Genomic DNA, 25,722 nt, shown 5'->3' with positions numbered 1-25,722 from the left:
TAGACAGGTTCGGTGCCTGTTGGAGGATATCAGGCAGGCTCTGTGGCAGGATACCAGGCAAATCCAGTACTGAATCAGGCAGACATAGGGCAAGGCAAAGTCTAGAAAAAAGAGAAACAATCCACCATACTTCACAACAAATGGGAACCCAAAGGCAGAAACAGATGGCAATCCCGTTCAAAAACCAGAAGTTAAGTCAGCAGGTTCAGAAGACTTCAGAGGCGCAAAAAGGAACTTTCTCAATATCAAGGCAAGGACTTCAAATCTCAGAAGTCTAAAATAGTCCTGGCTGATTAGATGATTGCCTGCAGCTGGCAGGCAGGAAGAGCCAGAGAGCCAGCCAGTGCAGGCAGCAGATCTCTGAAAATATAAGACTGAGCCAAAGCCCTCCAGTGACTCACACTGCCACAGACTTAAGAACCTAGAGACCTGGTTTCAATCCTGGCACAGGCATGACACAAATAATTAGCTTTTATATAATGAGCGTATAAAATTAATAAAAGATCAACCTAGTCCAAATTTATTTAGTGAGGAAAAAAGAAGGTCCCATATTATAGAATAAAAAGCCTTCTCAGTATCCTATGTAAGAATAGTGACCTCTATTTTAAATTATAGTTTCCCTTTAAAATGCAATTTATTCCAATAGTAGTCAATAACCAGTATAATTTTTCAGAAATGTTTTACTGGGTTTCTGCCTGTCATAAATCCAGTTTGGTCTTTGTGTATTAACTTGTCCATAACTTTTTTTTTTTTTAAAGAGTATAATTTATTTAGGATACAGATACAACCCGGGACCAATTAGTCCCACAATTACACAATAATATAGAAACATATACAAGTCGTGGGTGTCCCCTGTAGAGCAGCTACAAACACAAGTGTTATTCAATATTCTTTCTACAAACACAGGTAGTATACCCAACACGGGACTTTAGAGCATCAAATTTGCATGTAGCATAACACAAATTCCCATTTTATAGTAGAAATTCTATCTTAACTTATTATTCACAGTTATATGGTCCAAGAAATGTAGTCCAGTACTGACTTCTTTTTTTCACTGAGTGTGGCAGGATCCCCCTGCACTGATCGATCTACGCCTGGAGAGGGTTCATGTATACCTAACTGTTTTAATATTGATTTCATTTTAATTGGGGATATTATTCCACCTACATTCCAAGAAAGGACATTTAAAAATCTTATATTTCAAATAAAAATGATAATTACAAAAATTAAAAGAAAAAAAGGAAGAGCATGTAGGGGACAAAGAGAGGGGGAGGAAGAAACCACCCCCCAAAAAACCCATCCATATTCAAAAAAGTTACAAAACCACCATTATTCCTCATATTGTAAAAGGAAAATATACTCTGATTGAGAGAGAAAGAAAGACAAACCTTCAATCTATATTGTGCAATTTGAATAATTGCTGCGCTTCCTCAAAGAGATTTAACTATATCGGTATAGAGTTTAGCCATATATTATTGTGAATTGACTATATCCTCTAGATCTGAGACCATAGTCTCAACTTCAGCAATCCTGGCAGCATACAGCCTTACTTCAGATGTTAAACTATTCACTTCATTGTGAAGAGCCTCAAATTGGGGTATAATTAGCTCTGATAATTGGTTAACCACTAATTGAGGGTCAGAAATGAACTGGGGGATGAGGGAAGCCTTAATGGCGGCCTCTAAAATTGACTTCTTCCTTCTGCTTAGGCAGCATATTTGGTAATTTAGATTCGACATGAGACACAAATTTTTCCATGTGTAAAAATTAACTTCACACTCAGCAAGTCAAAATAAATTGTGACTAAAAAATTTGTCAATAAATACAAATAAGAAAAGAAAAGTGTAATATTATATCCTCAAGGTTTTGAGGTAAAGCATACTTTAATAAAAAGTGCAAAACTGTTACAGAAGCATTAGTTATTTTGTTGTGAAGAGCTTATTTCCCAGCAGCAATGCCTGAACCAGCAAGCCAGCGCCTAAGAAGGGCTCCAAGAAAAACGTAACAAGTATCATTTCATAAAGAGTTAACTTTTTTTTTTCAGCTTTTAGAAACTATTGTCTAAATACAAGTTTGCTGGCTTCAGCTCTAAGTTTAGAGATAAACAATCCCATTGTCTAATCACCTCCGGAGCCAGACTGCTAATTGATAAGATGAACTTGTAAACTTGTTATCTTAACTACTGTAATCCTATTGTGGCCTGTCAAAGGACAGTGCTCTCTATCTAAATGTGTGATGGGGGATTTTGTGCTTCCCCCCCTCTCCCCCTGGGAGTGCCCTGTGTGCATGTAACCTTAATAAAAAGCAGGCTGGGCATCCCAGTCCTGAGTTCTTGTTTGACCCTCAATCGCAGTGTTGACTCGTTTTTGTGGGCAGAAGGGTATCCTAGCTGTACTGCAGCTAAGGGAGATTATTCTATATTTGCGAGACTCATATAGAATACTATGGAAAGCAGCTTCTCCCCTCTTTAGCAATAGGGATCCAGGCTACAAAGCAGTCCATCTCTCAGCGAGACTAAGGGTAACCGTAACATTTGGCGGCAGCGGCGGGATTTTCCTGGATTTCCTAGGAGAGGTACAGAACGGATGGAGAGCGCTTACGAAAAATTGAAGCATACAACCCTAAAGGATTTACTTGAAAGCAGAGGGGGGTATGCCAGCAACCGGCCGAGGAGAGAGCTGATCGCAGAATTGACCGAACTGGATCAGAGCTTCACAATGGCGGAAACACCGACCACGATTAGTGACGAAAAAAAACAGGATTGTTCGGGAAAGGCTCTCATTATACGGGCCGAACCCCTCCATGGAATTGGTACAGCAGTTGATGGCGGAGGCGGACGAGGATATACGAGAGACTCAAGCCCACGAACTCAACCTAGCGAACGCACACCGCAATGCTGAAGCCCCGCAGGTAATCATCCCTGTCGAAAATGCTGGGAGGCCCAAGATACCCTATGCGGCATTTCGACCCTTCCTAGAGAGCGAGACAGGGATTGATGAATATTTGGCGGACTTCGAAAGGCAATGTGCCCTGCACCAGATTCCCAACAGAGAGTGGCCCACGATATTGTCTGGGAAACTATCCGGGCGAGCCCTGGAAGCCTTTCGTACTCTGGGTGCTGAGGAAGTGACACAGTATGAGCTAGTTAAGGAGACACTGTTGCGACGGTACGCTGTACCGAAACTGTATCGCCGACAGTTTCGGGGCACGGAAAAGAAGCCTAACGATACCCATATGGAATGGGTGCACCGAATGCGGAGAGCGGCAAATCACTGGCTGAGCGGAAGTAAAGCGGTGACTGGGGAGGAAATTTTACAATTGTTTCTCTTAGAACATTTTTATAATGGCATGGAACAGCAAGGGAAGGAATGGCTGCGAGACAGGCGGCCTTCTACCTTAGAAGAAGCAGCCAAATTGGCCGATGAACATTATGACTCCCGTCTTCACGAACCCATGAACTACCGAGCTCCAGCACGGGTCGAACCCAGAGAGGTTTACCGTGCACCCCCTCGTGCTGAATTCCGAGCCCCGGTGCCCACAGGGCCCGTCCGACACTCAGGACCACCCAATAACAGCTCTGAGCGTCCCAGACCGACTTGCCACCGATGCAAGCAACCAGGGCATTTCATGGCTAGCTGCCCCCTTAATACGCACCAGACACCCAGGAATTACAATTACCCCTCTGGGTCCTATCGTCCGGCCCGGGCCCTCTGTGTTAACCAAGAGGCCCCTATGGAGGGATATGTGGGGCCGCTTCACGAGGCAGACCCTGTATATGCTGCCTCAGATAACCGCCAGCACCATCGGCAGAGGGTATGGCTCGAGGGGCGATCTACCGAGGGATTGCGAGACACAGGGGCTACTATCACGCTGGTACAGAGTCATTTGGTGCCAGAGCACAAGCGATCCGGACAGACTGTGGCCATTAGAGTGGCGGGGGGGGATGTGTACAAAATTCCAACAGCTAAAGTGCATCTTGATTGGGGAGCGGGAAAGGGGGCTGTGAACATGGGCCTAATGGATAATTTACCTGCCGAAGTACTACTGGGCAACGATTTGGGCCCCATGACTTCTGCCTATGCTCCAGTATGCAACGAGGCGGACCCAGTGACTACACGGGCCCAAGCCCGGACGGAGCGAGAGCTCTCACCAGTGCGGGAGACACAGGTAAGACCTACCCCGACCTTGCCTGACAGGTTAGGCCCCATACCCTGGGACACCCCAGATGCTTTCGAGGCAGAGTCTAAGACTGACCCGACCTTACAAAAGTACCGGGAACGAGCAGAGACCAGAGGGGGCGGGGCAGATAACGAAACATTCTTATGGGAAAAAGGGAAACTATACCGCTGGACAGAGAAAAGGGGACAGCGTAGGCGATAGCTGGTAGTGCCCCACAAATACCATCAAGAAATCCTCAAAATAGGCCACGACATCCCCTTAGCAGGCCACCTAGCCGTAACCCGTACCCTACACCGCATTACTCACACGTTCTTTTGGCCAGGGGTGCACGCTGACGTTAGAACTTACTGTAACACCTGCGATGTGTGTCAACGAGTAGGAAGGCGAGGCGATCACCCTAAAGCCCAGCTAGTAAATATGCCCATTGTAGAGGAACCCTTCAGCCGGGTTGCTATTGACCTAGTGGGACCACTGGCTACCCCTAGTCCCTCCGGTAAGTGATACATTCTTACCGTAGTGGACTACGCTACCAGGTACCCAGAGGCTGTCGCCCTATCCAACATACAAGCGGATACGGTAGCGAATGCACTAGTACAGGTGTTCTCCCGGGTAGGATTTCCAAAAGAAATCCTATCCGACCGAGGCACCCAATTTACGGCTGAATTGACCCAACAACTCTGGCAGGTTTGCAAAATTAAGTCCCTCCTGAGCTCCCCATACCACCCCCAGACGAACGGGCTGTGTGAGAGGTTCAATGGGACCCTCAATCAAATGCTCAAGACGTTCACTCAGGAATACCGAGACTGGGAACGCTTCCTGCCGCACCTCCTATTTGCTTATCGGGAGGTGCCCCAGGAAACGACAGGGTTCTCTCCCTTCGAGTTGCTCTACGGAAGAAAGGTACGGGGACCCCTAAACCTGATCCGGGAGCACTGGGAGGGAGAGATGGAGGCTGACTGTGTCCCCATTGTGCCATACGTGCTGGAACTCAGGGACCGAATGGAGCAATTAGCCAAATCCGTGCGGGCTAATCTCCAGTTGAAACAGCCAGCATTCATACACTAGACTCTAAACAACGACTGCAATAGGTTCCATGGAATGTTAGATGACAGCGATTTCGTTATATTCCAAAGCAATAATAATCAACAAGCTTTATGATATTTGATATTCTTTAAACTCCAGTGGAGCACTTTAATGGTGTGATTGTATAATCAATTTAATAACGTGTTGTTATTGAAAAACCGGCATCCACTAGTGTGTTTCTATCACAGGCGTGTGTATACCTTTACAATGGCGTGTGTGTTCAGATGTATATCCTTTTGTTCACTTTAAAGATCAATAATAATACCACAATGCACAGTTCCCACACCGGTATCAAACGACTGACTTGATAATCACAGTGAATAATATCATAAGTTCCGGTCCTACTCACCGCAGGAAGGGCAAATTTCAGTGTCAGTGGTAAATGATCTGATCCGTGTCGATTCTTCTTGGTTGTCCTCACACGCTGAGCACACCTGTGGGGTAGCTCAGTGATTGTCTGCTATGCAGGCTTTAGTTGCTTTGAAAGAAACACTAGTCATAGAAAGCATACACCTCTCCTCAGCGTTTTCCCTGCGCTGACATAATGCATGAAAGATTCCAAAAGAAGTTAGTGGAGGTATATGCAGGCTGCACAACTTAGTTAAAAATTAATGAAGTTTATTAAATCATTTAAAACTGATACAAGCACAGAAACAATTGTTACCCAAACACACAGGGGAAAAGACTGCCTTCCGACGCGTTTCCTGCTCAAACTGAGCACTTCATCAGGGATGGCAGGTGTCTCCCTTCCAAACTATTTATTGGAGTCGAACAATTTAACCCTTTGTGAACTACACTTTGAAAATAAATGTTCAGTTCATCTTTTCAACAAATGTTGTTACTGAACAAGGATTACAAGTCTTCAACTCCAACAAATCTCACGTTTTTATAACATAAATGATACATTAGTTTCTACAATATTTACATTAAACATTTTAACATTTTAATTTGTTTGTAGTTTGAAAAATAGAAGGAATTGCATTGTTAAAAGAAAGTGCTTCGTAATATAATGAACAATTTCTAGATAGACAAGGTACTTTAAAGGGTATCTTTATGGCCTATATGTGTATCAGTTGGTAAGAATAGCCACATAATTAGCTATCAAGTTATAAATGCGTACTCGTTTTATTCATTTATTGAAAAATCTGCTATATGTGGATACACGTACCAACCCAGTATACTGTGTGTATTTCTCACAGTTTGTTCATTCTCACAGTTTATAGATTCAAATGTATCTTGTTACCTTAGTACATCAATAGCAACTGCTTAATAGTAGTAAAACTGGTAATTTGTATATTAGTTACCCTGTGTGCTAGCTTTATAATTGCCAGTGATATAGATTTACACTGATGCGGATCTATGTGTTTTGAGTTTAGATGTATAAAAATAACTCATGTGAGTATTGCACTAAAAGCTATATCCATGTATTTTAGTAGTGATATTAGTCTATTAATATGGCAAGTGAGTTTGTACCCAAGAATACTTTTAGTGATTATTTTATTTTATTTTATTTTACTGGGAGCTAGCTCTATGTTTCCTGTAGTGTACACAAGTTACCACATATAGTTTATGGAAATTCCCATGATTTAATAGTAAAATTAGTCACATATATATATATTGGGGAACAAATATCTTCTGATTAATAGTATTACAAACAAATTTTAGTTTAGGGAAAATTAATTTGAACTTTCTGTTTATAGTCTTGCTTTTTCTATACTTGAATATACTTTCCCATTGTAATCAATTAATTGCCAGTGTATAACTGCAAATCCCATATTTTATTCATCCCATTGGGCCCAGAGAAGACAGAAAGTATGGTACGATCGGGGGGCCCGAAAGAGAATCTTCACCATAGGACAAAAGGTGTTAGTACTTAAGCCGGTGAAGACAGATAAATTGCAGGCGTCCTGGCAGGGTCCCTACCAGATCGTAGAGAAAAGGGGAGACACCACTTATGTGATAGCTAGCTGCCATGACAACAATCTTAGAAAGACATTCCATGTAAACATGCTCAAGGAATATTTTGAGCGACCAGAGAACGTGACGGCCGTATGTTGTTCCCCTCAGGAAGACCCCGACAGTTTACCCATTCCAGACCTATTAGAAAAGAGTCTCCCCACAGGTATAGTGGCGCAGGTTCAGATAGGGGACCGACTTAGCCCCACTGAAAGGGAGCAGCTCAACCAACTCCTCCAGTCCAAACACCTCACCTTCTCCCCGAAGCCAGGGTACACTACTTTAACCACCCACCAGGTAGATACTCCGGGACAAGCTCCCTTGTGCCAGGCTCCGTACCGAATCCCCGAAGCAGTTAGGACAGGAATGAAGAAGGAGATCGATGAGATGCTCCAGCTCAGGGTAATTGAGCCCTCCGATAGTCCATGGGCCTCCCCAGTTGTCTTGGTGCCCAAGAAAGATGGGACCACCCGGTTCTGCGTAGACTATCGGAGGCTCAATGAAAATACCGTGACGGACGCTTACCCTATGCCCAGGGTAGACGAGCTACTCGATCGTATAGCCAGGGGAAATTACCTGACCACTATTGACCTCTGCAAAGGTTACTGGCAGATTCCCCTGGCCCCGGAGGCTATCCCCAAGTTGGCATTCGTCACCCCATTCGGCTTATATCAGTTTAGGGTAATGCCGTTTGGGATGAAGAATGCCCCAGCTACATTCCAGCGCTTGGTGGATAGGCTCCTGGATGGCTTCCAGAGTTTTACTTGCGCCTACCTGGACGACATAGCGATCCACAGTGAGTCCTGGGAGGACCACTTAGCTCATGTGGGAATGGTTCTGGATCAGATCCGGGCTGCTGGCCTGACTCTGAAGCCAGAAAAATGCCACTTTGGGATGGCCGAGGTACAGTACCTGGGTCACCGGGTGGGGTGTGGAAAGCAGCGACCAGAGCCGGCCAAAATAGAAGCTGTCGCCAATTGGCCCACCCCCATCACTAAGACTTAGGTCCTAGCCTTCCTGGGCACGGCAGGGTACTATAGACGGTTCGTACCAGACTACAGCACACTTGCCAAACCCCTGACTGACTTGACCAAGAAGAACTTACCTCGACAGGTCCTGTGGTCTCCCCACTGTGAAACGGCTTTCCAGGCTCTCAAAAATGCTCTAATTAACGCTCCTGTCTTGGCGGCCCCAGCCCTTAACAAACGTTTTATCGTCCATACAGATGCTTCCATGTTCGGGCTGGGAGCCGTCCTCAGCCAAGTAGGCGAAGATGGAGGGGAGCATCCAGTTGCCTACATCAGCCGGAAGCTCCTGCCCCGCGAAGTCAGCTATGCAGCGGTTGAAAAGGAGTGTTTGGCTTTGGTGTGGGCATTAAAGAAATTGACTCCCTATTTATATGGTCAGGAGTTCACTCTGGTCACCGACCATAACCCGTTGGTGTGGCTGAACCGGGTCTCTGGAGATAACGGCAGGCTATTACGTTGGAGCTTATCGTTGCAACCCTTCAATTTCACCATTACTTACAAACCTGGGAAACAGAATGGCAACACCGACGGGTTGTCCAGACAAACCGACCTCAGCCCCGCATAACCAGCGGTCTGGACAGCCTTAGTCTGCCCCGAAAAGGGGTCAGACCGTGTCTGCCAGAGTGTTCCACAGAAAGGGAGCACTGTTACAGAAGCATTAGTTATTTTGTTGTGAAGAGCTTATTTCCCAGCAGCAATGCCTGAACCAGCAAGCCAGCGCCTAAGAAGGGCTCCAAGAAAAACGTAACAAGTATCATTTCATAAAGAGTTAACTTTTTTTTCCAGCTTTTAGAAACTATTGCCTAAATACACGTTTGCTGGCCTCAGCTCTAAGTTTAGTGATAACCAATCCCATTGTCTAATCACCTCTGGAGCCAGACTGCTAATTGATAAGATGAACTTGTAAACTTGTTATCTTAAGTACTGTAATCCTATTGTGGCCTGTCAAAGGACAGTGCTCTCTATCTAAATGTGTGATGGGGGATTTTGTGCTTCCCCCCCTCTCCCCCTGGGAGTGCCCTGTGTGCATGTAACCTTAATAAAAAGCAGGCTGGGCATCCCAGTCCTGAGTTCTTGTTTGACCCTCAATCGCAGCGTTGACTCGTTTTTGTGGGCAGAAGGGTATCCTAGCTGTACTGCAGCTAAGGGAGATTATTCTATATTTGCGAGACTCATATAGAATACTATGGAAAGCAGCTTCTCCCCTCTTTAGCAATAGGGATCCAGGCTACTAAGCGGTCCATCTCTCAGCGAGACTAAGGGTAACTGTAACAAAAACCTTTTTTTTTTTTCTCCCTACACCTCCTAATAGGGAATATCTACATGAATATAGTAAGTGTAAAGGCATATACAGCCTAAGTATGAGCTTTCAAGTGAACAAAGCAAAATATAATCATTGTGTAAAGTGACCACAGAAGACATCTAACTTAAGTTACAAAAGTTCTTACATGCAGAAAAAAATCATATAGGGAGCAAACCAGAAGAATTTCACAGGCAAAAGCTGCCCCACACAATGAATTATAGGCTCTACTGTTGGGGGACACTTTTTAATGAATTAGAAAACACATTTTATATGATGTAATCATATATGTACCCAGTCCCAGTACTCAGTCAACTTAGAGCTTTCTATAGTTTAGAATAATACAACTCTTCAAAGAAACAGGGTTGAATCCTCCTAAAATAAGAAACTTCCCCACAGGAGTAGGAGTTCTAGTTCAGTGAAGCAAGTTAGCCAGTAAATAACATGGTCGAATTTGTATGTACAAAACCAGTTCTATATTTAACCGATCAGGTCCCAGTCAAATAATGAACATCTGCAGATTTATTTTGTGTTTGGCCCAATAACTGAGTAGTAGTAGTAGTAACTAGGCCATATAGTCCTCTACTGTAGATCTCCTCTCCACCAAACATATAGATCTATATAGAAAAATGTGGATAATAGACACCATTTATAGGCAATGATATTCACGGGGGCTTATGGTACTTCTTAAGCCTAAGCAGACATTTTTTAACCGAGATTGCAACAGTAGAAGAGCTTTGTACTTGATTCTATATAACCCTCCTGTTAAAAGCTATAGAACAGGCTAACAATGGTATTGAGCTGGTTGTTTGTTTCTGTGTGTGCACTTCTCTCTGTGTGTATTTAGCCTCCTGTTAAGAGCTTACAATTGAAGCTTTTATAGTCAACATATAGATATTTACACATAAGAGTAAGTACATATTGATGGCAATCAATATACAGTTTTTATACCATCTCATCTACATTACAGAATTAGTACAGACTAGAATATCATCCACCGATAAAGAGCAAATATATGCAGGGTCTATATGTGCTTAACTGGCTATCACTGCTCAACTTATTGTCTCCAATGCCTTTGCTTCCATTCCGTATGTCTGCCTGTCCAGTCCAGACACCTCCAAATCAGGGCAGGATGATGTCTATCAAGCAAGACTGCGAGCAATTGACCTCCTCAGAGGTAGCCTCAGCACTTGGCCAACTGCGGCTGACCATGCACACACAGGCCACGCCATTCCTATAGGCCTTCACCTGCGCTCCTCTCTCCTCATAAACTGACACCATCCGTGAGTAGGGAGCAGCCCAAGTGATCGAGTCCTTCAGCTATAGAGGACTTCCGAAGCTGCTGCTGGTTAAGGCTATTCTGCCAGGGTTGAAAGTTGACCAGACAATGGCTCTCAGCAGCATTAGGGAGCGTGGTTAGATTGTGTCTTGAAACATAGGGCGCTAAAGCAGCGTGCTCCTCCTCGCCATCAGTGCACCATTAAAGTCTTACCATAAGCTGGATGGATAAGGATATAACTTACAACAGTTCAGCAAAATTGTCCCACCTGTGATAGTCTGGAGTTAGTGATGTCATTAACTTAAAACTAACTGTGTAGAGTTTGTTGATCTGTTGTGTTGCTTATTTCTCTGTATTTAGTAAGCTATAGTTAGCTTGTTGGGTATTTTACCAGATAGTCACGTTGTATACTGTTACAGATGATGAATTTATATGATATTTTTATGCTGTTTTGAGATTTGTCCATGCTGTTTCAATGCTGGCTCATGGGTCTTTTCAGCATATGTGTGTATGCCTTTGTAAATCAGTAATACCTTTTACTAGAAGCATTTTTGCTAATTTAAATATAGTGCAAAAATGCTTCAAATTAAAATGCACCCATGCACATTTCAATTGTACAATTGTTTTAAGACTAATAATCTAAATATTTCAACTTCAGAAAATGTTCAGTATATTTTGTAATGTTCTTTTGCCTTTCTAATGATTTAAAGCTGTTTACATTTGTATGATGTGTAGACAGTAATAATAGTATTCATATATCATTGAAAATCATATAGTGCAAGAAAGAAATGTGTTATATTTTAACATTGTCTTTTTATGTAACAGGTTACTTAATGATTCAATGGTGGCCACAGAATTACAGTAGTTTGAAAGCCTTTGAAAATCTTGAAATAATTAGAGGACGGACAAAGGAAGGGTAAGTCAATTATTTTTGTACAAAAGATTTATACTAATGTATTATGCAAGGCAAGGACATATATAAAAACTGATGGGTCCCAAATACAGTTGGATTAATTTCTAAGGAACCAGTCTTGGTTTTCTCAGGAACAAATTCCAACCATAAATATTTCAAAGGTTCACTAGCAAGAAATTAGGCTTTTTCTCCTGCATAATATTAAGCAGGCTAGTAAATCTTTCTGCTGGATTGCCGTTTCACATTTAATGCAAACGTCACTTTAATGCAAGCATGCTCAGATGGTATTTTGAATACTGGATTACATTAAAGGAATATTAAACACTAACGGCTAGAATACGAGTTTTGCGTTATGAGGGGTGCGTTGCTAACTTGCACGTTATTGTCACCGCGCTGGTATTACAGGTTTTTACAAACCCGCCGTTAAAAAAGCAAAATTGTGCTCCATACCGCACTCCAATACCAGCGCTGCTTAAGTCAGCGGTTAGCTGGTTGTAGGTGCTCGTGCACGAATTCCCCATAGACATCAATGGGGAGAACCGGCTGAAAAAAAGCCTAACACTTGCAAAAAAGCAGCGTAAAGCTCAGTAACGCAGCCCCATTGATTCCTATGGGGAAACAAAATTTATGTTTACACCTAACACCCTAACATTAACCCCAAGTCTAAACCCCCCTAATCTTACACTTATTAACCCCTAATCTGCCGCCCCGACATCGCCGCCACCTACATTATACTTATGAACCCCTAATCTGCTGCCCCCAACATCGCTGACACCTACATTATATTTATTAACCCCTAATCTGCTGCCCACAACATCGCCGACACCTACATAATGGTATTAACCCCTAATCTGCCGCCACTATAATAAACATATTAACCTTTAAACAGCCGTACTCTCGCATCACAAACACTAGTTAAATATTATTAACCCCTAATCTGCCACCCCTAACATCGCTGCCACCTACCTACATTTATTAACCACTAATCTGCCTCCCCCAACGTCGCCGCCACTATATTACATTTATTAACCCCTAAACCTAACCCTAACACCCCCTAACTTAAATATAATTCAAATAAATATAAATAAAATCTACAATTATTACCTAAATTATTCCTATTTAAAACTAAATACTTACCTGTAAAATAAACCCTAAGCTAGCTACAATATAACTAATAGTTACAAATATAATTAACTAAATTCAAAACAATTAGCTAAATTGCAAAAAAAAACCCACTAAATTACAGAAAATATTTTTTTTTTTACAAGATCTTTAAACTAATTACACCTAATCTAATAGCCCTATCAAAATAAAAAAAGCCCACCCAAAATAAAAACCCTAGCCTAAACTAAACTACCAATAGGGCCTTTTGCGGGGCATTGCCCCAAAGAAATCAGCTCTTTTACCTGTAAAAAAAAATACAAACAACCCCTCCAACAGTAAAACACACCACCCACACAGCCAACCCTCCAAATAAAACCCTAACTAAAAAACCTAAGCTCTCCATTGCCCTGAAAAGGGCATTTAGCTCTATTGCGGCCCAAAGCCCTAACCTAAAAATAAAACCCACCCAATACACCCTTAAAAAATCCTAACACTAACCCGTGAAGATCCACTTAATGGGAGAAGTCTTCATCCAAGCTGCAAGATGTCCTCAACGAAGCCGGCAGAAGTGGTCCTCCAGACGGGCAGAAGTGGTTCTCCAGACGGACAGAAGTCTTCGTCCAGATGGCATCTTCTATCATCCGGGTCCATCTTCAAGAATTAAGGTTGAAAAAAATCCTATTGGTTGATGCAATCAGCCAATAGGATTGAACTTCAATCCTATTGGCTGATCCAATCAGCCGATAGGATTGAGCTCGCATTCTATTGGCTGATTGGAACAGCCAATAGAAAATAGTGGCTGCGACGTTGGGGGTGGCAGATTAGGGGTTAATAAATGTAGGTAGGTGGCGGCGATGTTAGGTACACCAGATTAGGGGTTAATAATATTTAACTAGTGTTTGCGAGGCAGGAGTGCAGCGGTTTAGGGGTTAATATGTTTATTATAGTGGTGGCGATGTCCAGAGTGGCAGATTAGGTGTTAATAATTTTAATATAGTGTTTGCAATGCGGGAGGGCCTTGGTTTAGAGGTTAGTAGGTAGTTTATAGGTGTTAGTGTACCTGTACTTTTTAGCACTTTAGTTATGAGTTTTATGCTACAGCGTTGTAGTGTAAAACTCATAACTACGGACTTTAAAATGAGGTACGAATCTTGACGGGGTAGGCTGTACCGCTCACTTTTTAGCCTCCTAAGACAAGCTCGTAATACCAGCGCTATGGAAGTCCCTTAGAAAAAAGACTATGCGCAATTTGTGTAAGTTGATTTGCGGTAAGGCCAAAAAAGTGTTCGGTGTCCCTAAATCTGCAAGACTCGTAATACCAGCGTAACGCTGCTTTTTTACTCATAACGCTGCTTTTTTACACAGGTAGGGCCTTAACCATAATGGGTTAAGGCCCTACCTGCTTCTTCCTTATTGGGGATTAAAGGCTTCTATTGGTACTTGTCACTGTGTTGCCTGCTTTATTGGTATTACCATTTATCCCTGGCCGAGTTTGGGATACCAGGACTCTGTACATTTTTACTACAGCAGTGCACCAGGCAGTCGTTTGGATGGAAAGTGCCACTTCTCCTGTATGGTTTATATATATATATATATATATATATATATATATATATATATAAAGGCCGCATCGGTAATATGTAAGATCACATTTCTTTAAAAAATCTTATAACAAAAAATGACACAAAAACAATTATATGTATTATACAAAAAAGCTAATGTAATGTCCCTAATCTAAATATGCTATAGAATCAGTGCTCACATGTCATTATAAATTTAAAATTAAATAAAGGCCACTATATCAATATCTTTATTGAGACCTGATGGTTTGAGTGTATTAAAATAATGATTTCAAAAGGTCTCCCTTTGACAAAGTCGTTTGAATCTATCTTCACCATTTTCTGGAGGTAAAACGTGTTCTAGAATGGTCCCTTTTAGGCATTTTGGATTTTTATTACGTGTATATTTATAGTGTTCGGATAGGCTGTGTTCTTCAATAGCATTCTCAATGTTTTTTTATGTGTTCTGCTATTCTCTTTTTATAGGGTCTCTCGGTATGACCTATGTATTGCAGGTTATAACTGCATTCCACCAAGTACACCCCATAGGTTGTCTTACAATTAGTAAGGTGTTCCAAAGTGCATATTTTAGAGTTAGATGCAGAAGAAATTGATTTGGTTGGTTTGCTATTATTATACGCGTGTTTACAGCCAACACAATTCATCCTGTTGCATTTAAAGAAACCAACTGATTGTTTCTCTAACTAATTTTGGCTTCTATCTGAAGGCACTAATTTGCTTGGGGCTAAACTCATTTTCAAGTTTTTATTTTTTCTAAAGATCACTGATGGTTTTTGCTTAGAGTTTCTGCAAAAAAATTAACTTGTTAAAAATTTTCCAATGTTTCAATATCATTTTTTTAATATCTGGAGCTGCCTCATTATATGTAGCAATTAGGCCAACACTATGCTTAGAACTATTTTCTTGTTTCTCTTCTCTACTTTCTTGTTTCATTTCTAACAGAGAATCTCTATACATATTTTTCACTTTATTAAATGAAGGCTCCATCAGATTTGTTGAGTATTTCTTATGTGTCAATTTCCTTTTTAGTATATTCGATTATTTATTAAAGTCCTCAATTTTTGAGCAATTTCGGCATAAATGCTGAAATTGCCCAAATGGTATATTGTTTTTCCATACAGGATAGTGTTCGCTATCTGCTTGTAGATAGCCATTGCTGTCCGACTCTTTTCTGAAGATTTTTGTGTAGATACACTCATCTTCATAAAAGATACTCAAATACAAAAATTCTATACATTCTCTCTCTGGTCTGTGGGTAAATTTGTGGCTCATGTAATTGTTGTTTACATGATCCACAAATTTATGGAAAAATGTTTCTTTACCATCCCATACCAGAATAATATCATCTATGAAACAACCCCACCAGATGATATTCTTTCTGTAGGGTTTGTTTTCATAGATGTAATGTTCTTCACAGTATGCAATATAGATATTGGCATAACTTGGGGCCATAATTATCTCCATTGATGTTCCGCTTATCGGAAGAAACAAACTGAACATAAAAGTTAAAAAAATCTCTTTAACACAAATTTAGTGCATTCTAGAATGACATTTTTATGATCCTCTGTCACTCCTATTTTTCTATTTAGGAATTATTTTATTGCTATAACAACCAGATCATGTGGTATACTTGTGTATAAAGCAGCTACATCTAGTGTTGCCCATTTGTAGCTGCTTTTCCATTTGTGTTTTTGAACCTTCTCAATTGTATGAGCTGAGTCTCTAAGATAAGAGTTTAATGTAGGTACTATGGGTTTCAGAAAGAAATCTACATATTCCGATAGGCGGCAGTAAGAGAATTTATTCCCAACACTTTTGGTCTTCCAGGAGGTTTTATTTTGTCTTTGTGTATTTTAGGTAAGTGATAGAAGTCGGGAATAAATTCTCTCACAAAAAAAGTCAAATTTTTTTGCTTTTATTATCAGTTTTTTCTCCAAATCAGCGGAACAGTTATGGGGACAATTATGGCCCCAAGTCATGCCAATATCTATATGGCATACTGGGAAGAACATTACATCTATGAAAACAACCTCCTACATAGAGAATATCATATGGTGGGGTCGTTTCATAGATGATATTATTCTGATTTGGGATGGTGAAGAAACAGTTTTCCATAAATTTGTGGTTCATGTAAACAACAATCACATGAACCATGAATTTACCCACAGAACAGAGAGGGAATGTATAGAATTTTTGGATTTGATGAAGATGAGTGTATCTACTCAAAAATCTTAAGAAAAGAGACGGACAGCAATGGCTATCTACAAGCAGATAGCGGACACTGTCCAGCATGGATAAACATTAAACCATTTGGGCAATTTCAGCGTTTACACCAAAATTGTTAAAAAATGGAGGACTTTAATAAAGAATCGGCTATACTAAAAAGGAAATTAACACATAAGAAATACCCAACAAATCTGATAGAGACTTCATTTAATAAAGTGAAAAATATGGCTAGAGATTCTCTGTTTAAAACGAAGCAAGAAAGTAGAAAAGGGATAAGCATAGTGTTGGCCTAATTATTACATATAATGAGGCAGCTCCAGATATAAAAAAAAAATTATATCCAAACAGGTGCGCACTACAATTTTGTTACTCACAGGCCCTCCTCAAACATGGGCACATCAACTCTTGCACAGTGACTATCCAGCTCTCAATACCTGGGAGTCATTTGTCACCGCTATGAATGTCCTCTATAATGATCCTCTACACTCTGCTACTGCCCTTGGCACCTTACAATCTCTACAGCAGGGAAAGAGACCAGTGGAGGACTACATTTCTGAGTTCAGGGAGGTGGCCTCTGATACCGCACTTAATGAAGTAGCTCTCATTCATCAGTTTTGCATCGGTCTCTCTGATCAACTTAAAGACAAACTCGCCCGGATTGGGGTACCTACTAACCTAGATGAATTGATTGTAGAAGTGACCCAATTGGATCGTCACTTTCGTGAAAGGAGGCAGGAAAAACAGAATGCCTAGCTACCATTGCCTAGACAATCAGATTACTATCCTCCCCCTATTCCAGTAATGCCCCCTGCTGCTGAGACTACTAATGTAGCAGAACCTATGCAGATTGGGCTGGTTTGCAGACCCCTGTCTGCAGTAGAAAAAGCAAGAAGACGGAATCTCCACCTTTGTCTATATTGTGCCAAGCCTGGTCATATTTTAAGACTGTCCCATTAGACCTGTAACGGGTATGTTAGTAGCTCATGCTACCTGTCTTAATTTACCTATTTACAATTCTTCTTCTCACCTTGTCATTTCTGTTTTCCTGCAGCTGAACGAGAACGTTGTTGAACTTTCTGCTATCATAGATTCTGGTGCCAGCAGCTGTTTTTTTATGTCAACCTAGCCTCTCAATTACGCATTACTATTCGACAGAAGAAACAACCTTAACTACTTCATATGGTGGATGGCAGTACCTTAAAAACTGGTCCAGTTACCCAAGAATCATACCCAATAGTTCTCTGTATTGGAAACCGACATCAGGAGAGCGTTGTCTGGGATATTGTTCGGTCACCTTTATTTCCTGTCATCTTGGGTATTATATGGCTATGCAAACATAACTCACAGATTAACTGGAGTACCGGACAACTATCCTTTAAATCCCTTCATTGTTCATCTGATTGTCTACTTCCTAATATCAAACCAACTACCCCAACTACCCTTTTGGTTACAACTAACGAAACGTCTCTACCCCTTAAGTACCATAAATTCTCTGACGTTTTCGAGAAGAAAGGAGCCAATGTTTTACCACCCCACAGGGTATATGACTGCCCAATCAATCTCTTCCCGTGAGCCCTACTTCCTCATGGTCAACTTTATAACCTCTCCGAACCTGAAACTAAGATATTAAAGGAATATATCGAAGAAAAGAAAGTCTTGCCAAGGGGTTTATATGCCCTTATACGTCACCCGTGGGTCCTGGTATTTTTTTGTGGGAAAAAAGATGGTGGTCTTCATCCTTGTGTGGATTAGCGTGCCCTCAAGGACATCACAATTAAAAAAACGCTACCCTCTTCCTCTTATTTCTGAGCTACTGAACCAAGTTAAAGATGCCCAGTATTTTACCAAGATTGATCTTAGAGGCGCATACAATCTCATTAGTGTCAAGAAAGGGCATGAATGAAAGATGGCATTCCGTTCCAGATATGGGCACTTTGAGTGTCTTGTAATGCCATTTGGGCTTTGCAACGCCCCTGCCACGTTCCAGTGTTTTATCAACGACGTCTTCTTGACACTTTAATAGTCATTTATCTAGACGATATCTTAATTTTTCTAGAACACTTGCTGAACATGAGAATCATGTGAAAATCGCCCTACAGCGTCTTCAACTTCACAAATTATATGCTAAACTTGAGAAAAGCATGTTTGAGGTCTCATCCATTGAATTTCTTGGATATGTTCTTTTACCTGGACAAGTGAAGATGGACCCAAAGAAAATTATGGCCATTCTCAAGTGGCCTGTACCTCAAAACAAACGTATGGTTCAACAATTCATCTGCTTCGCCAAATTCTACCAGAGATTTACCAGGAACTTCTCCTCTATCTGTACGCCCATTACTGCACTCACCAAGAATCACACTACCTTTGATTGGAATCCTGCCGCTCAAAAGGCATTTCTTCAGTTTAAATCCCTTTTTTACTGAAGCTCCAATTCTGGCACAACCAAATACTTAATCTCCATTCTATCTTGAAACAGATCCCTCCGAAGTAGCCATTGGTGCAGTCCTCTCTCAAAAGACAGGTGAGATGAACCTCCTACATCCTATAGCCTTCATTTCGCATAAACTTAACAGTGCGGAAAGAAATTATGATGTAGGAGAGTGAGAATTATTGGCCATTTAGAACGCTCTTGAAGAATGGAGACACCTATTGGAGGGTGCCATCCATCCCGTGGTGGTGTATACCGACCATAAAAATTTGGTGTACCTCCACACTGCCAAAAGATTGAAACCTCATCAGGCCACATGGGCCCTTTTCTTTTCAAGATTTGATCTACTCATCACATATGGTCCTGGATCTAAAAACGAGAAGGCAGATGCTTTCACCCGTATGTATGCCTCTGAAAAAGAACCTGTATCCCATCATCAAGAGACTATGCTTCCTCCAGCATACTTTCTGGCTTCTCAACAGTCACTCATCAAAGAGATCCGACAATCCAGTACTCTTCTCTACCTTCTGATGTGCAATCTTTTGTCAACTCCTGTACTGTCTGTGCCCAAAATAAACAATCCATCTCAAAACCTACTGGATTGCTAGAACCCTTTCCTGTGCCAAATCACCTGTGGTGAGATATTAGTATGGATTTATAGTCAAGTTACCTCTGTCCCATGGTCACAACACTATCATGGTCATAGTTGACCATTTTACGAAGATGGCACATTTTATTCCTGTGGCTGGATTGCCTACTGCTCAGCGTACTGCCAAGCTTTTCATTCAGCATATATTTAGTCTTCATGGGTTCCCAACATCTATAGTCTCAGAGCATCTCGGTTTACCTCTCGCTTCTGGACTCATTTTTGTCACAGTGTACATATCACCCGTAATCTATCCTCCGCTTATCATCCTCAGACGAATGGGCAGACTGAACAGACCAATCAGAACCTCGAGCAGTATCTTTGTTGCTATTCCTCTTATCTACATGATGACTGGGTAGATCATCTCCCACTTTCTGAATACACATAAAATAACTAAAAACACTCATCTACGGGCTGGAGCCCTTTCTATGCAAATTATGGGTACCATTTTCCATCCTTACCTGACCTACCTTCTCTTATCCCTGTGCCTGATGTTTCTCACCGATTACGCAACCTCAGAGCTATGCTTCGCAGCCTTCATCACCAACTCACCACAGTCCAACAGCAACAAAAGATTCAGGCTGATCGCAAGAGTAAACTTCATCCTATATACAAAAAAGGTGACAAGGTTTGGTTGGCTACCAGATATCTTCATTTGACCTGTCCTACCAAGAAACTTGGACCTTGTTTTATTGGTCCTTTTTCCCTTGACAGGATAATCAATGATGTTGATGTTAAGTTGAAACTTCCCGACTCTTATAGAATACATCCCGTCTATCATGTGTCTCTGGTGAAACCCTTTTCTGATAATCCTTTCCCAGGTCGGGTGACAGCTCCTCCTCCTCCTATTCTGGTAAACAAAGATGATGAGTACGAAGTCCAAGACATCCTAGACTCTCGTAGGAGACAAGTTCGTCTAGAATATCTTATCCACTGGAAAGGGTATGTTCCCAAGGAGCGATCCTGGGAACCTGTGGGCAGTCTCCATGCTGTGGCCAAGGTGCGTGCCTTCCATCTGAGACATCCTGAAAAGACCTTCCCAGGTTTGCGTCCAGAGGCCGCTCCTTGGTGGGGGGCTCTGTCATGGAACCAGGGGTACCAGGGATGCCTCCTTACCTGTTCACAGGTGGGTAAGGTGGAGGGCTACGCTGCAGGTTTCTCCTCGGCAGTGATTGCGCCTATTGTTTCGTCTGCGCCTGTTTGTGCGCTCTTATGTGCGCGCGGGTGTGCATGTGCACAGATTGCGTCACATGTGATTTTAATCTGCTAGGGGAATCTTATCCTCTCTCTGCCGTCTCATTGGGTACTAGGTATCTGATGCTATCGTTGTCTTGGATACGGGGGGCGTTCCTGGGCCCTGTTAGGTTTAAAATCTGGTTTGAGCCCTGGCTTGTTGCTGAAGTATTTTGCCAGTTTATCTGCATAACTAAGCGTCATATTTTCTCTATGCCTATTCCCTTCCTTTGATCTTGGATTTCCTGGATTTGACCCCTGGCCTGACTTCTGCTTACGATACTTGCTGCCTGGACCGACTTATATTACCCTGACTACGCTTTTTGGATCTCCCATGTCTGTACCTTGCCTATGGATTGTGTGCTTCTTGCTATAGGATTACTCTCCCGCACTCAGGATAGCCCTGCTTCCTGACATCAGCTGGTTTCTTTAAATGCAACAGGATGAATTGTGTTGACTGTAAACATGTGTATAATAATAACAAACCAACCAAATCAATTTCTTCTGCATCTAATTCTAAAATATGCACTTTGGAACACCTTACTAATTGTAAGACAGCCTATGGGGTGTACTTGGTGGAATGCAGTTGTAACCTGCAATACACAGGTCGTACCAAGAGACACTATAAAAAGAGAATAGCAGAACACATAAAAATCATTGAGAATGGTATTGACAAACACAGCCCACTATGAATATGCACATAATAAAATACAAAATACCTAAAGGGGACCATTCTAGAACACGTTTTACCTCTAAAAAATGGTAAAGATAAATTCAAACGACTTCGAAAAAGGGAGACTTTTTGGATTCATTATTTTAATACACTCAAACCATCAGGTCTCAATAAAGATATTGATATAGTGGCCTTTATTTAATGTTACATTTATAATGACATTTGAGCACTAATTCTATAGCATATTTAGATAGGGGACATTACATTAGCTTTTTTGTATAATACATATAATTGTTTTTGTGTAATTTTTTGTTATAGGAATTTTAAAAGAAATTTGATCTTGCATATTACCAACAACTTCTAGGGAGGACATTGTGAGCTTTCTCCATTATCTAAATTTACCCAAGGTTTCAGACGAGGCAGGAGATTTATTATCTGCCCCAATCTCTATTGCAGAGGTGGCTCAGTCGATCAAAGAACTAAAACTACATAAAGCTCCGGGACCAGATGACTTTACATCCATTTTCTATAAAAAATTCTTGAAGGTAATGAGCCACACTTTAGCAAAAGTTTAATCTAACCTTCCAGACTGGATGTTTCCCCAAAGAATACTTAGAACTCGAAATTGTGACCATCCCTAAGCAGGGTAAAGACCCAAGTCTATGCGAGAGTTATAGACCAATATCATTAATTAACATTGATGTAAAAATATACTCAAATATATTGGCAAATAGGTTGAGCAAGGTCCTTCCCTCACTAATACACTATATCAGGTGGGCTTCGTCCGAGGTAGACAGGGATCGGACAATACATGTAGACTATTGGGTATCTTTGCGGAATCAACATCTCTGGGGCTCCCACTGGTCACCCTGTCTCTAGATGCTGAAAAGGAGTTTGACAGGCTGAGGTGGGAGTACATGGAAGAGGTGTTGAGAACCTTTGGGTTTCCAGCACATCTGATAACAGCTATTATGACTTTATACTCGAATCCTTCGGCTAGGGGTAGGGGATTTTGCTCACAACCATTTGACATTATGAATAGGACCATGCAGGGCTGCCCATTGCCCCCCCCCTCCTTTTTGTATTAAATATAGAACCACTGGCAGCTAAGATTAGGGAGTCTGATGATGTACAGGGTCTGCTGATACGCAATACTCTACAATAGCTAGCCCTCTCTGCGGATGATCTCACACTATTTGCAATTCTTAAACATTTTCAGAGTTTGTCCTATTATAAGCTTACCTACACAAAAACAGAGGTCTTGGCTCTGAATTTTTCCCTGACTCTAGTTATCTAGTTTAAGGGAGTCCTATCTGTTCAAACAGGGCCGGCCCTAGCCATTGCGGGGCCCAAGGCAGGATGACAAAATGGGGCCGCCCAATCTCCACCCCCCAACCACGCCCAATCTCTGCCCCAACCCTGCCCAATCTCCGCCCCAACCCCACCCAATCTCTGCCCCAACCCCGCCCAATCTCCGCCCCCAACATTTTTACAAATAATAAAAAAAAATGGGAGAAAAATCATTTAAGGTAATGCACAACATTTTAAATAAAAAAAACATAAATCCACTAAAGTGGAGCACTATAACATTGTATATATTGCAATATACCAGTTGTACTATTGGAACATTGGTTTATGTATATAATGAAGATTTATGCTGACAATTCGGAACAGTTTTTATGATAACAAGAACATTACAGAGATGCCACACACACACACACACACACAGCCAGCCCACACACACACACACACACACAGTCAGCCCACACACACACACACAGCCAGCCCACACACACACACACACACACACACACAGCCAGCCCACACACACAGCCAGCCCACACACACACACAGCCAGCCCACACACACACAGCCAGCCCACACACACACAGCCAGCCCACACACACACACACAGCCAGCCCACAGACACACAGCCCACACACACACACAGCCAGCCCACACATACACACAGCCAGCCCCCACACACACACACAGCAAGCCCACACACACACACAGCAAGCCCACACACACACACAGCCAGCCCACACACACACAGCCAGCCCACACACACACACACAGCTAGCCAACACACACAGCCAGCCCACACACACACAGCTGCAAAGGCTGTGTTAATTTATAACTTTATCATTTCAAACTGATTTAGAATCTAGACATCATGTATATTGTGATTCTAATGGAGTCAGAGAGTGGGCTTGGCAGTTTAGCAATTTTGCATTTATACGTACAGAGGAAATTTGTTTAGTTAGAAGCTATGTATGGGGATATCCAGTGTTTTTTTTTTTTTTTTTAAATTGGTGAAGCTTTGTGACAACAGGTTAGATAGCAGCCAATCCCTTTAACCCTTTGGGGGTTAACAGTTGCTTTTTAACTTGACAATTAGGGATATTTAATTCAATTAATTTTACATGGTCAGTAACCTGCATCTAATATAAATTACATTCTAACGGCTAGATTTAGAGTTCTGCGGCCAAAGGGGTGCGTTAGCTACGCGTGTATTTTTTCCCCCGCACCTTTTAAATACCGCTGGTATTTAGAGTTCACAGAAGGGCTGCATTAGGCTCCAAAAAGGGAGCGTAGATCATAATTTACCGCCACTGCAACTCTCAATACCAGCGGTGCTTACGGACGCGGCCAGCTTCAAAAACGTGCTAGTGCACGATTCCCCCATAGGACACAATGGGGCAGTTTGGGCTGAAAAAAAACCTAACACCTGCAAAAAACCTAAATCTAAACACCCCTAACCTTACACTTATTAACCTCTAATCTGCCGCCCCCGCTATCGCGGACCCCTGCATATTATTTTTAACCCCTAATCTGCCGCTCCGTACACCGCCGCCACCTACGTTATCCCTATGTACCCCTAATCTGCTGCCCCTAACACCGCCGACCCCTATATTATATTTATTAACCCCTAATCTGCCGCCCTCAACGTCGCCGCCACCTACCTACAATTATTAACCCCTAATCTGCTGACCAGACCTCACCGCTACTCTAATAAAGTTATTAACCCCTAATCCGCCTCACTCCCACCTCAAAAACCCTATAATAAATATTATTAACCCCTAATCTGCCCTCCCTAACATCGCCGACACCTAACTTCAAGTATTAACCCCTAATCTGCCGACTGGACCTCGCCGCTACTCTAATAAATGTATTAACCCCTAAAGCTAAGTCTAACCCTAACACTAACACCCCCCTAAGTTAAATATAATTTTATTCTAACAAAATAAAATAATTCTTATTAAATAAATTATTCCTATTTAAAGCTAAATACTTACCTGTAAAATAAACCCTAATATAGCTACAATATAAATAATAATTATATTGTAGCTATTTTAGGATTAATATTTATTTTACAGGCAACTTTGTATTTATTTTAACTAGGTACAATAGCTATTAAATAGTTAATAACTATTTAATAGTTACCTAGTTAAAATAATTACAAAATTACCTGTAAAATAAATCCTAACCTAAGTTACAATTAAACCTAACACTACACTATCAATAAATAAATTAAATAAACTATCTACAATTATCTACAATTAAATCAACTAAACTAAATTACAAAAAAACCCCAATAAATTACAAAAAATAAAAAAAGATTACAAGAATTTTAAACTAATTACACCTACTCTAAGCCCCCTAAAAAAATAACAAAGCCCCCCAAAATAAAAAAAATGCCCTACCCTATTCTAAAATAAAATTTGTATAGCTCTTTTACCTTACCAGCCCTTAAAACGGCCTTTTGCGGGGCATGCCCCAAAGAATTCTGCTCTTTTGCCTGTAAAAAAAAACATACAATACCCCCCCAACATTACAACCCACCAACCACATACCCCTAATCTAACCCAAACCCCCCTTAAATAAACCTAACACTAAGCCCCTGAAGATCTCCCTACCTTGTCTTCACCACGCCAGGTATCACCAATCCGTCCAGAAGAGGGTCCGAAGTCTTCATCCTATCCGGCAAGAAGAGCTCCTCCAGAGGGTCCAAAGTCTTCCTCCTATCCGGGCAGAAGAGGACATCCGGACCGGCAGACATCTTCATCCAGGCGGCATCTTCTATCTTCTTC

General features: G+C 41.6%; 1 protein-coding gene across 1 annotated transcript in view; it reads left to right on the top strand.

The window, feature by feature from the left end:
* LOC128660625 (epidermal growth factor receptor) overlaps window positions 1-25,722 on the top strand; it is a 374,881-nt gene that overhangs the window by 221,150 nt on the left and 128,009 nt on the right. The window contains exon 11 of the mRNA XM_053714556.1: window positions 11,651-11,741. Within this exon, the coding sequence (XP_053570531.1) occupies window positions 11,651-11,741 (91 nt within the window). The remainder of the gene's footprint in view (window positions 1-11,650; window positions 11,742-25,722) is intronic.

This window comes from Bombina bombina, chromosome 5 (genome assembly GCF_027579735.1).
Source record: "Bombina bombina isolate aBomBom1 chromosome 5, aBomBom1.pri, whole genome shotgun sequence".
Classification (NCBI taxonomy): Eukaryota; Metazoa; Chordata; class Amphibia; order Anura; family Bombinatoridae; genus Bombina; species Bombina bombina.
This window is presented reverse-complemented; position numbering and strand designations above follow the sequence as displayed.